The sequence below is a fragment of the Primulina huaijiensis genome, chromosome 3 (genome assembly GCF_012295235.1).
Source record: "Primulina huaijiensis isolate GDHJ02 chromosome 3, ASM1229523v2, whole genome shotgun sequence".
Classification (NCBI taxonomy): domain Eukaryota; kingdom Viridiplantae; phylum Streptophyta; class Magnoliopsida; order Lamiales; family Gesneriaceae; genus Primulina; species Primulina huaijiensis.
Genome location: NC_133308.1, coordinates 7,045,804 through 7,059,332, shown reverse-complemented (window position 1 = coordinate 7,059,332; position 13,529 = coordinate 7,045,804). Strand labels below are relative to the sequence as shown.

At 36.4% G+C, this 13,529-nt stretch overlaps 2 protein-coding genes across 2 annotated transcripts; one reads left to right on the top strand and one right to left on the bottom strand.

The window, feature by feature from the left end:
* Positions 1 to 276: 276 nt before the first annotated feature.
* LOC140972438 (uncharacterized) lies at positions 277 to 1,425 on the bottom strand. Its single transcript, XM_073434864.1, has one exon. It carries the CDS (start codon positions 1,423 to 1,425, stop codon positions 277 to 279), a length of 1,149 nt encoding a protein of 382 aa, XP_073290965.1.
* Positions 1,426 to 8,983: 7,558 nt separating this feature from the next.
* LOC140972437 (ethylene-responsive transcription factor 14-like) lies at positions 8,984 to 9,364 on the top strand. Its single transcript, XM_073434863.1, has one exon. It carries the CDS (start codon positions 8,984 to 8,986, stop codon positions 9,362 to 9,364), a length of 381 nt encoding a protein of 126 aa, XP_073290964.1.
* The last annotated feature ends 4,165 nt before the right edge of the window (positions 9,365 to 13,529 follow it).

The following is a 13,529-nucleotide window of genomic DNA, read 5'->3' as shown; positions in this document are numbered from 1 at the left end:
ATTTCATTACCTCTTCCTCAGTAATTTTGGTCAACGGCTCAGCATCCACCCATTTGGAAAGTAATCTACAGCCACGAGAAGGAATTTTTTCTGTGCCCGGACTGTAGGGAAATGGCCCACAATATCTATGTCCCATTGATCAAAGGGACATGATGTTGAGATGGGTTGCATGCTAGCAGCCGGGAGATGATGAAAATTAGAATGGTGTTGGCAACTCTTACATTTCTGAACAAGTTGAGCAGCATCTTGATTCATCCGAGGCCACCAAAACCCTGCTCATATAGATTTCCGAGCAAGGGCCGTTCCACCGAGATGTTCACCGCAACACCCTTCATGTATTTCTCGAAGAACGTATTCAACCTCATTTTCTGATAAACAATTAAGTAAAGGGCCCTGATATGACCGTCTATACAAAACATCATTCAAAATAACAAACTTGGGTGCTTGCTTTTTGATTTTCAAGGCTAGGTCCCAATCTTCTGGTAACTTGCCATGGACCATATAATCGATCAGAGGAGTCTTCCACGAATTTTCTTGGACAAACGTCATTTTTTCATCAACAGATAGCACCAACCGGGTAAAATATAGGACTTCCCGGGTGCTTATGTCTGACATAGAGGTAGCTAATTTGGCCAAGGTATCAGCCTCTTCATTCTCTTCTCTAGGGATCTGTTCAATGCTCCAATCGGTGAGAGATGCTGCCCGGGCCGTGATGAGCCCTAGATATTTGAGCATTTTTTCATTCTTAGCTTCGTATGTTCCTTTAATCTGTTGGGCAACCAGTTGAGAATCAGAGTAAATAATGACCCGGGAAGCGTCGACTTCCCGAGCAGCTTGTAATCCTACCAGAACGGCCTCATATTCTGCCTCATTATTGGTGACCCTGGAGTCGATTCTTAGAGCCAACTTGATCTTTTCCCCTGATGGAGCAATTAAAACCACCCCAACTCCGCACCCTGATAAGTTTGATGCCCCATCAACAAAAAATCTCCATACTTCCTCTTCCCTCGGTGGTCGAATCATCTCTATCAAGAAGTTTGTTAATGCTTGGGCTTTAATAGCAACTCGAGGTTTATATTCGATGTCATATTCCCTGAGCTCTATGGTCCACTCGATCATTCTTCCCGAGACTTCAGCATGTGTCATGATTCTCCCGAGTGGAGAATTAGTGAGAACCACAATAGGATGTGAGAGAAAATACGGTCTCAGCTTCCGAGCAGTCATCACCAGAGCCCGGGCTATTTTTTCTACTTCGTTGTACTTCAATTCGGCTCCTCGAAGGGCATGACTGACATAATATACTGGTTTCTGGTCGGTCCCTTCCTCCTTGACAAGTACGAAGCTAACGGCCTGCTCAGTGGCAGATAAATAAACCCACAATTTTTTCCCGGGCTCTGGTTTTACCAAAACAGGCAACTCGGTCATATGCTTCTTCAAATCTTGGAAAGCTTGTTCACATTTTTCATCCCAGCCAAATTTTTGTGCTTTCCTTAAAACTGGAAAAAATGGATAACTTCGATGGGCAGATCGAGAAATGAAACGTGACAGGGTCGCAATCCTCCCGGTTAGTTTTTGTACTTCTCAAACAGATTTAGGGGAAGGCATATCAAGTACTGCTTTGATCTTTTCGGGATTTACTTCAATTCCTCGATCGGTTACCAGAAAACCCAAAAATTTTCCACTCCTTACCCAAAATACACACTTAGCTGGATTGAGCTTTATGCCATAGTGCCACTTCAATGTTCTTGCCTATCTGTTTTTGGAACACATGATTCATCAAACGTTGTTACGTGGCCACGTCATTTTTCAGGCCAAAGGACATGACCACGTAGCACAAAGTGCCCCCAGAAGTGATAAAATTTGCTTTCTCTTGATCTTCTCGGGCCATGGGGATTTGGTAGTAGACCTGATATGCATCCATAAAACTCAACAATTCAAAGCCAGAAGTAGAATCTACTAGCTGATCAATCCGAGGAAGTGGGTAACAATCTTTGGGGCAAGCTTTATTTAGGTCTCGGAAATGTAAGCACATCCTCCACTTCCATGTAGCTTTAGGAACAAAGACCACATTTGAGAGCCAAGTAGGGAATCGGACCTCCCGAATGTGGCCGGCCCGCAACAGCTCTCCTACTTGTTCATCAATAACTTTATCTTTCTCCGGGCCAAAATGCCTTTCCTTTTGCATCATGGGTCGGGATCTCGGGATAATATTTAATTTATGCTCGGCCACTTGTGGCAAAATCGTGACCAATTCCTGTTGAGATCAAACAAAAACACTAATGTTAGCTCTTAGACAATTTAATATATTTACGTGGGTGGACGCATTGATGTCTTGGGCCACCCGAATGTGTTTCCCTGGCTCAATCTCCACTGCCTCTTGTTCTTCCTCAGCAACAAAATGAACCTCCCTTTCCTTGACTACCTCATCTGCTCGACTCTCCCTCTTCCCCTTATCTTCCCTCCTTGCTCTTTTCTGATCCACTCGGATAGTCTCCCCATAGCATTTCCGAGAGGAAGGCTGGTCTCCCTTGACCTTCCCGACCCGTCCTCGTATTGGGAATTTAATTTTTTGATGATAAGTGGAGGCCACGGCTCTCATCTCATTCATAGCTGGCCTCCCCAAGATAATGTTGTATGAGGGCCGGGCATCCACCACTGTAAAGATTGTCATGACTGTTTTCCTCAAGTCCCCAGTTCTCAGGGTCAGTGGCAAGGTTATTTACCCCTCCGGATATATGGCATGACCGGCAAAGCAGAACAGGGCAGTCTCAACCGCCTCCAGTTGGTATTCATGTAAATCCATTTGAGTCACGGCTTCTTTGAATATGACATTGACAAAACTGCCATTATCAACGAAAACCCTAAGTACATCGTAACTACCCACCCGGGCTTGGATAACAAGAGCATCATTATGGGGCAGACTGACTCCCCTGAGATCTTCTGGGCCAAAACTTATGACTGGTTCATTTCTTTCCTTCCCATCAATCTCCAAACACTCTCTTCTGCTTCTTGCCTTTCGAGCCCGGTTAGAGTCACCATCCCACAATCTTTGCATAAAAAGTGTAACTTATGTCTCTGAAGCACATGCGAGTACCTCCAAAGCTACTCGATTAAACTTCTTGATGTAGGCTCTAAGAGTTTCATCTTGGCCCTACTTCACCTCAAATAGACTGAAGGCAGTCTTCTTGTATTTCTTACTGCTGCTGAACTGATGGAAGAATACCTTTTGAAAATCTTCAAAACAACGAATGCTCTGCGGTGTCAGCCCTTCGAACCATCTTTGAGCAGAGTCGACCAGGGTAGTCAAAAATACTTTACACTTGATCTGGTCTTCATAGCAATGCAACATGGCCATATTTTCAAATCTGGCCAAATGCTCTTCAGGATCTGAGCTCCCATCGTAATCCTTAACCTTGGCTGATTTGAAATGCCCGGGAAGTGGTTCCTGGACGATGGCATCAGAGAATGGGCAACCCTTGACAATTTGAGCACTGCACTTAGAAACAACTTGCCTCTCCAACACTCTCACCTTCTTTCTCAACTCTTCTAACTCCTCTGCCACAGTAGGAGACTTAGAGCCTGCACTTGACTCCCTCTCCTCCTCCCTTTTCTTTTCCTCCTGCTCCTTTTGTGCATGCTCCTGTTCTTGCTCGGGCCGAGTAGAATGATTAACAAGGGGTCTTCTTGCCAAGGCTGCCTCCATGGCATCAAATACAATTTTAGCCAAGTCCTCGGGTGTCAAGTTAATAGTAGACCGGTGACCAGTGGGTGGCGGGCCACCAACACTAGAAATATGAGTGTTATTGTCTTCCTGTATCCGAGAGGTATCTTGGTTTGTCCTCCTAGTGGGAGCCATATCAACGTCTTAGAACTCTCTTTTCCCACAGACGGCGCCAATGATGCGATCCTGGTGAATGGAGGAACCGGGTCAGGAACTCTACCGGATCTGCTATCAATATAGTAAAGGAAAAGAGAACCAAACGCCTGGGTCAAAAGCTTGGTTCTTGGGGTGGATGAAAGGATCTGCAACCAAGAAAATAACCACGTGAATGGGCGTCGAAGAGGTGTCCGGCGTGACCACTCCGATGCTTAAGTCAGTGAAGGACTCAAGCTAAAAACCAATGTAACCAAGTGATGGTTGTGGGATTGGTGTGAATGGTGGGGAGTAAATGAACAATAAATGTGAGCATTCAATGTGTGAATAGATAAATGAATGCAAAGAAGGAACCCGGTATTTATAGTAGGAGAATGTAATGATGACCTCGTTCTTTGTGCTGATCATTAATTATAGTAAGACGGCTGACTATACCCTATTGTTCTAACATGTCAAATCTCATACTAGTCACATCCAGCCCACCTGATTTTGTCAACCACTTGTATTGGTGTCAGAGATAGGTCGGCTGCACACACTCTACTGTATCGATGCAATTAAATGCAGCACTCATATCGAAGTGGTTCGGGTATAACGCCTCTAGGGGACTTATCTGAAAACTCGGGCATCCAATAGCTCAGGAAAATTATATCCTGGTTGTTTCAATGGCCCGGCCTTTCGACTGGCCTCTTCATATGCTCTCTTTGTCAAGTCACTCTCAATGTCCCAGCCAACCCGAGATCTGAATCTCCAATCAGGTTGTCACCTTGTTGACCCGGGAATAATCCATCCTCCTGACCCGGGCACTATCCATGGCCCGACTCCATGACCCGGTACATCCCGAGCACTATCCATGTCCCGGGACATCCCGGGATATCACACATCATAAAATATCATAACTTGAAGCATTGAAATTCAAAGTTTCTTTATCTCTTGACATCATTTTCTCCAAAATCCTTTATATTTGTATACTTATATCAAGATTGCCTTATCTTGCCAAAATTTGAAAGAAATCTTGATCCCCAAATCATAAATTTCTAAATTTGAAGTGAGCCACTTTTCAAAAACTCTAGTCTAAATTTTTGGGTCTTTACAGGTTTGGTGTTATTGTTACATCCAATGGGTATATGATACTGCAGGGTCATCTATTAGGTTTCATATTACTTTTCAATATAATGGTTTGATGTTCATGAAGGTTCATCTTGTGGGTTTGCTACTATTGGTCTATCTAGTGTGTTTGATATTGCATGGCTACCTGATGAGTTTCATCAAGTGTTCCTGAAATAAAAAACTGATACGATCTTAATTTCAATCTTTTCTTTCGAGTGATAGATCTTAATTATTTATTCAATCAATTCATAGCCAATAAATTGAAAGCTTTAAAACAAGCAAACATAAATATACAAATCAAATATATAATCAATAATTCAAAAACATAATTTTGACCAAATTACGCTGTCTTCTAGAAAATTAAATTAATTTATGATGAAATTAAAAAATAAAACAAGACATGTTTTTTCTGCACGGCAAGTAGCGTTGGGGAGCTTGAAATGGGTGTGGTCGTGCCTGCTTCGTGTTTTCATCTTCACACGGTGTAGAGAAAATGGCGAGGAGGCGCTGTCATCTCTGTCCAGCTCTTCTCTGATTTACAAGGTCAGTGCGGGGGCACCGACTTTTTGGTGTTGGGGCGTCTGAACCTCCTGACATGGACAGAGTAAGGATTTTTAAAATGGGGTGCAAAATTTAATATTCTGAAATAATTAATATTTAAAGAATTATAAATAGGGAAAATTGTTTTTTTTTTGTTTTATATGTTCATCTTTTTGTGATTTTAATTATTTATGTTGTCATACTTCAGTTTTAATCTACCATATTTGTTTATTTCTTGTAATTTTAGTCATTTTTCTCAATATGACATTGAGATGGCACGGACGTGTATAGGTCCAAATCAACATTACGGATGAAAAGTGAATAAAATTGTCAAAAATCAGAAGATACATGAATAAAAATAAATTCGAAAGCATAAAGTGCCAAAATGACAAAACTACAGGACCAAAAATATCTTATAAGTATTTTGAAATAATTAATTATTAAACAAATATAAATATAATACTTAGGACATTTCCAACAGTCCTCGATTGTGGAGGATTTCTCCAAAATAAAGGACAAATATGGCTCCAACAATCTTCATATCAGGCCTCCAATTTGGAGATTACTACATTGATTTTCTATATTTGGAGGATCACTTGTGGCAATGGAGTATGAGTTTGGAGGATGACATAAATTACTAAAATGACATACTCAAAAAGAGTGGATCTCATGTGAGACCGTCTTACGGATCTTAATCTGTGAGACGGGTCAACCCTATCCATATTCATAATATAAAGTAATAATCTTAGCATAAAAAGTAATACTTTTTAATGGATGACCCAAATAAGAGATCCTTCTCACAAATACGACCCGTGAGACCGTCTCACACAAGTTTTTGCCACTCAAAAATTACAACATTGTCCATTTTTATTTTTTAATTTATATTTTGGTCCATTTAATTTTTTTTATTTTTAATACCATTAATTAATTTTATTGATACATTTTTTGTCTTTTTAAATTTATTTCAAGTGTTTTTTTTCTATTAATTTATTGTAATTTTACGATTTGTAAGAAACACGAATTGAAAATAATGAATAAGGTCATGAAAAAATACATTACACAATTTATTAAAAATACTTATTAAAGATTTAGTTTAACTTGATATTAATTAAACATACAAGATCTTTGGACATAGAAAATAGACAATTACTAAATGACATATCACACTAGTAGAACTTTTGGTTTTTACTTCGCCGCTGGTTACTTCGACGATTATTAATTATAAAGTAGTATATACCAATCAACTTCGGTAATAACACCGGCAAAATAAAATATTATTTGTTACTTCAAAATTTAAAAAACACGGACTTCACTTCTAATATTTTGTAATATTTTACTTTGACAGAGTATTTTTGATGAAGTAAAGAGTTAAAAAAATTAAAATTTATATTTAGTGAAGTAAAAAAATGAACCATACTTAAATTTTAATTTATTTGTAAAAGATGAATCGATAGTTAACTTTTAATACAACTCAATAATTGTGAAGTCATTCTTCATTAATTACTTCACTATAATAAAAAAAAATGAAGTCTTTCAAATCGACTATTTCGTCAATAAATGTAATTTGTGAAGTAACAAAATACCAAAAATATTTCAACAAATAAAAATTATGGCGAAGTTGTGGAATATAATTACTTCATCATAGTAATTAGGTGCTAGTGATGGTTTTTAAAAATCGCAAAAATTTGCGACGATTTTTACAGAAACCGTCGCCATTTATAAAATTGCGATGGTTTTAATAACACCATCGCTAACAATTGCGACGGTTTTACTTAAACAGTCGCTAATTAGCCACGGTTATCTTCTAAAATTGCGACGATTTTGATAACACAATCTCTAACAATTGCGACGGTTTCTTGAAACTGTCGCAATATGATTGTGAAAAGTTACTTATGCACATTACAAAATCGATAAAGTAAAAGACGTTGTTTTACTTCAGCATCGGTCTAATTTCGGACCGGTTTTCCCTTATTGAACCATCCAAAGACTTCGCTAATTTCTTGTATACGACTTCAATTATAATGCGAAGTAAAATAGTATCATATTACTCCACGTGTGTCTACTTCGACAATTATCTACCCATGATTTCATTGAATATGCGAAGTAAATCAAGTAAATTCTATTAGTGTCACCATCAAATTTTAAAAACGCACACAAACAAAAAAAAAAGATAAAATTTTAGTTCATTGCAATCATGACAACACGCTAACAGTCTGGAAGGTCAGACTCGGATGATGAAGTACCTCTGAAACAATGTCCAAACAGAGTACAAATCTCGTCAGAGCCATCCCCCTTTATTTCTCTTCCAGTTATCAATACATTATTACATTATAAATAATGAAAAATAGAGGACTTAGGTTGGAAATAGCCTTAATGCTAGTAATCAATAATATCCTTCATTTTGTTCACATGCGTTGTCGTTATCAATATCAAAAAATGAGGCCGAGAAGTGGAAGAAAGTCTATGAATTCAAGTACTTGGATGACAAATTTTGGGAGGATCTTCATGATTTCGTAGAGAACCTCCGACCCAAGAAAATAGTTTGGTCTCGATTTCGTAAAGTTCGTTATATTGTACGATGAATTCATCGTGGCGAATATAAGCGATCGGTTCTAATTTATATATCGACTTCTTGCACTTCCTACGTATTATCGTTAATCTTGAGGTTTCACGCCTGTATAGACAGACAGATGTCGACAATTCCGGTATTGACTTTTTCTGACTTCCAGCGTTGACTCTTTATTGTTTTTTCTTTAATAATATTTAATTTGATATTTTTGGGTGATAATGCAACGATTTCTGTCACCCTTTGGTAGAACGACCAACTGTATCCTTGTTGCCCTTTCATTTGCAGCTTTAAATGCTTGGCTTTAGAGAAAAATCAAATCCTTCAAATGAAAACGTCAAACCAAGTTTATTTCCAAATCCGAATTACTTCGTTAGATTCAAAAAAGAAAGAGTATATCTTTCATAAGACGGATCACTCCTTTCTATATTTACAATAAAAATTAATATATTTGACATAAAAAGTAATACATTTTCGTGGATGACCAATCATATAGAATATCTATTACACAAAATTGATCAGTGAGACCGTCTCACAATAGTTTTTGTGAAAAATAAATATTATTATTGAGATTAGTTAGGATCATAACTCGAACCTAATTTTGAAGATGCCTTGATAAAAATTAATATTTAGTGAAGAATTGATTCAAGTGGATTTCAAATCAATAGTTTACATAGATGTAAATTAGAATCAAGTTATTTTTTCAAATTGAAGTTAATAGTTTTATCACAAGTCAAATGTCGCGATAAAAATTAAATGAATTGACTATCCCGTTAATATTTAATATTCCAAAATGGTTATATATATATATATAAATTAAAATTAATTGTCATAAATATATATCATCTATAAATATACATGACCGAGACTTGTTTACTAGAAAAGTAAGAGTCAAGATGAATGGAAACCCAAAAGAAAAGGGCAAAGAAGGTGGCGGGGAGGTGAAATACAGAGGGGTCAGGCGACGGCCGTGGGGGAAGTTCGGGGCGGAGATTCGGGATACCAATAACTATGGTACCCAAGTGTGGTTAGGGACCTTTGCCACCGCAGAAGAAGCTGCAAGGGCTTATGATCGTGCAGCCTATGACATGAGAGGTTCTTTAGCAATCCTCAATTTTCCTAATGAGTATCCTTCATTTTCTTCTCATGCAACGTCGTCTTCAAGATCGAAAAATGAGTCCGAGAAAGGGAAGCAAGTCTTTGAATTCGAGTACTTGGATGACAAATTGTTGGACGATCTTCTTGACTTCGGAGAGAAGTCCAGCCAAAGAAAATAGTTTGGTCTCGATTTCGTGTTAAGTGCGTTATGTTGTACGATGAATCGTGCCGAGGACAAGCCATAGGTTCTTTTGATATCGAATTGTTGCACTTCCTATGTATTATCGTTATCCCATTGGGAGCTTGAAATAAATGCATTAAGCAGCATTCTTCTTTGTTCATCTTTGAATTAACTAACATATTCATCTTGTTTATCTCCATGGATGGAGGGCAGGCCGTGCCCCACCTTGAAAGGGGCTCTCGGTTATTTTTATAAAATTGTTATAATATTCATATGATTTTAGTTTATCGCATAAAAATGATCTAAAAATTTAAAAATAGTAAGTTATTTGTGAAAATCCGTGAGACGGAAATAAGTAATACTTTTAGTATAAAAAATAATACTTTCTCATGGTGACTCAAATAAGATATATATCTCATAAAATTGACTCATGACACCGTCTCGAATAAGTATTTGTGAATAAAAAGTAATTGAGAATAGATTTTCATGACAAACATGTAGAGTCATAACACTACAAAAAGTGTTAATTTAGCAACGATTTTCAGAATTTAGCGACGGTATTTCGAATTATGTCGCTAACCTAACCCGCGTCGCTAAATTGAATTTGCCCACGGTTTTAAAAAAACGTGGTATAATTAGCGACGTCGCTAATTGAAACAATTGCTAAAACTAGCGACGGTATTGGTGACAGAATATTAAAACCGTTGCATTAATAACATAGCGACAATTTTTTAAATAATTATGTCGCTAATTGCGACAAATCTGTCGTTAATTAGGGACGGTTTTCTAAAAATTGTCGCTAATCACCTTTTATGTGATGAATTACTTACTGAGCTAAACGATTTTTGTTTTAAGCCTTCGTATGAGGTTGGCTATGATACGAAAAACAAAGAATTATGTAACTTGATCAAATGTTAATGGAAAAGGAGTATTTTTTGGGAACTTTCCTACTGGACTACCAACTTGATAAGACACAACTTGGATGTCATGCATGTTGAAAAAAATATTTTCGACAATGTCTTCAACATAGTGACGAATATTACAGGAAGTACTACTGATAATGCTAAATCAGGAGGGGATCTTGTTGAAATTGGTATAAAACCAGAGTTACATCCTGATTGAGTTACGTGAAGATATCCTAAAGCAAGATACAAACTAGACAAGCATGCAAGAAAGGTTTTATTTAGAAAGTTGAAGGATGTTTGATTCTCTAATGGTTATGTTTCGAAAATGTCTTGTTGTGTGAACATGAGCTAGTTGTGCATGTTTGGTATGAAGAGTCATGATTGTCATGTATTTATTGAAAGTTAGATACTTGTTGCGTTCAGAGAGTTGTTACCAAGTGATTTGTGGGAGGTTTTGACTGAGTTAAGTCTTTTTTTTTAACGAACATAATGTCTAGGAATATTAAACACAGTGATATGACGCGCCAAAATGAACAAATCTCTATAATTTTGTGTAAGTTGCAGAAGACATTTCTACCCATTTTCTTCGACTCCATGGAAAATCAATGTATGCATCTTCCTTACGAAGCATGCGTTGTGGGTCTCATGTAATTCAGATGGATGTATCCATTTGAAAGATTTCTACGTAAATTGAAGAACACAGTGTGCAACGAAGAATGGGTTGAGGGATCCATATGCAATGCATACTTGGTTAGAGAGGCGTTTATATTTTGTCAGCATTTTTTCAGTGATTCATTAATGACAAGGGAAAGAAAAACCAGGAAAGTACAATTTCAGGACGTCAACGATCAGAACTCAGATGTGTTAACCATATTTCGACATCGTGATCGATCGATATGGGCTGCAAGATTTAGATGGCTTAGAATGAGGAATATCATGTTGTTGATATTTACGTTCTATTTAATTGTGTTGAAATCAAGCCCTTCGTGAGGTAAGAAAAGTAAATCCATCAAGTAGATTCATTTTTTTAATTAACAATTATAAGTTCTAACATTTGTGTGCAATCTCGTAATGGAATTTAATTAATTACAGTATGAACGAGAATACCATACGTGCACAAAATCCAGATATAAATTTTTCTAGTGTTGAGGAGTTGTTAATGACTAATTTTTTGGATTGGTTCAAATGCTATGTAAGACTATATAATTAATATTATTAATTAATAAATCATATATATGCATCAACTAACTTAATTTTTTTCGTAAGAAATACTGCAAACCACTTAATTCAAGTATCCTATTATTAAGCAAGTTGCATTTAGACTGTTGCAGAAAAGGTGAATACTTATCTAGGTTATTATGTCAATGGGTTTAATTTCCACACTTTTAATGATACATCATAAAAGGGCACAAATAATTCTGGGGTTCAAAATCACGGTCATTCAAGTCATGGTGAATTTACCAAATTTTACAGTCAGTTCGAAGAAATAAATGAGGTTGATTACTCAGCTTTGCCACTGAAACAAACAATACTTTTTAAATGTACTCATCCTAGATTAAGGACACGCATACACAAGAAATATGATATTTCCGATATTAAACAGAAAAGAAGTTTAGGTTAGTTATTAAGAACCATTGGTGTTTGCTACACAAGCTTCACAAGTTGTGTACTTGACTTACCCAATAGGTAAAGAGAAAATTCAGATTGGCTATACGTGAGCAGTTTAAAGAAAAAAACATATGTTACAGATATGGAGTCAAGTACTGTAAATGCAGTTGATGCAACAATATACTTTTCAAAGCAATGAAAGTAAAATTTTAATGCCATCGAAATTCAATTCTTGTTGACTCACAAAATCTTTTCGATGTCACTGATCAATACGATAATAATCATGATGTGAATAGCAGTGATAATGATATAGACGATGTTCTGGCATCAAGCGACGATGTCTTTCACAACGACAATGACATTGATTAGAGTTATCAATGCATATTTTTTTTTTTACCTATGGTTGTTTTTGTTCAATGTGCCATGTATTTCTTAGTGTAATATAATGATATACTAATGTGATTGCTTCTATTTAAATCACTTAATGTAAAATTTGAGATTGATAAATTTCAGTTTGAGTATTGACATATTTGTTTGATGCTTGAAATACCATATATTTTTTCATGTATTTTGTTTGCTTTTAACTTATAGGTATATAGTATGTATGGCTTTAGAGCAAGTCGGACAGCGCACATGTGGATAACTGTATAGTTTTATCAGTGCAGTATGGCGTGTAATTTGTTTTATTATGTTAAATAAATTTTTAAATAAATATTATTATATTAGTACATATGTTGGAGTTGTTTAATTTATTACAATATTTAATTAAATTATCTATAACATATTTACGCTGAATAATGATAAGGTGTCGAGATACATTACTTCTCGCATTGCAGACCTGCCTTAATGGGAATTCTCGGAAGTATGTCACACTTTAACAAAGGCAGTGATACTGGGATGAGTTCGTTGTAAGTACTATAGTACTGAAACTTTACTTCTTTTTTTTAAAATTGATTTTTTATATGTTAAATTTTGCTAATTTTATTTTAAATTAATTATAAATGTTACTTCAAAATTTGCAGAAAAAGTATCAGTGGACCTAAGAAGAGGATGAGTTGATCAGAAATATGTGGTTTAGGCAATGTGGTGACCTTTACCGTCACACCATACACTTGTGGAAAATTCTGGGCGGTACCCTCAAACAGTAAGCGAGGAACAATGGACAAGTTAGAATGTTGTTTGGAAAAGTCAAGGTTGGAAAGCAAGGCCTTCAAAGAATAAGGACAATGGAAACAACGAGCTTGTTGGCCCAAGGACTGGCATGACCAACATATTACAAGATCGAAGTCATATGCTGAACATGAAGCTACTCTAGTAACTAAATTGTTTATTTTCAACGTTTTCTATCGTATGTATTTTTTATAATCATACTTATTACAGTAAGTAAGACTATTATTGTTATTGTTATTCAATTTTGAATTCAGCGTCAACGGTCTGGGTGAGACCCTACATCATGGGAGCTATACGTACACACACAGACAGGGAGATGAGAACTCCGTTGATGAGCGGTTACGACATGTGAATGTAAATTTTATGATCGAAATTTATTGAAGTAATTTTATGGAATAATTCTTAAAAATTTTATAATTCAAATAAGTAATAAAATTTATATTCTTCTTCATAGGAAGTTATGAAGACATATATAGTTGA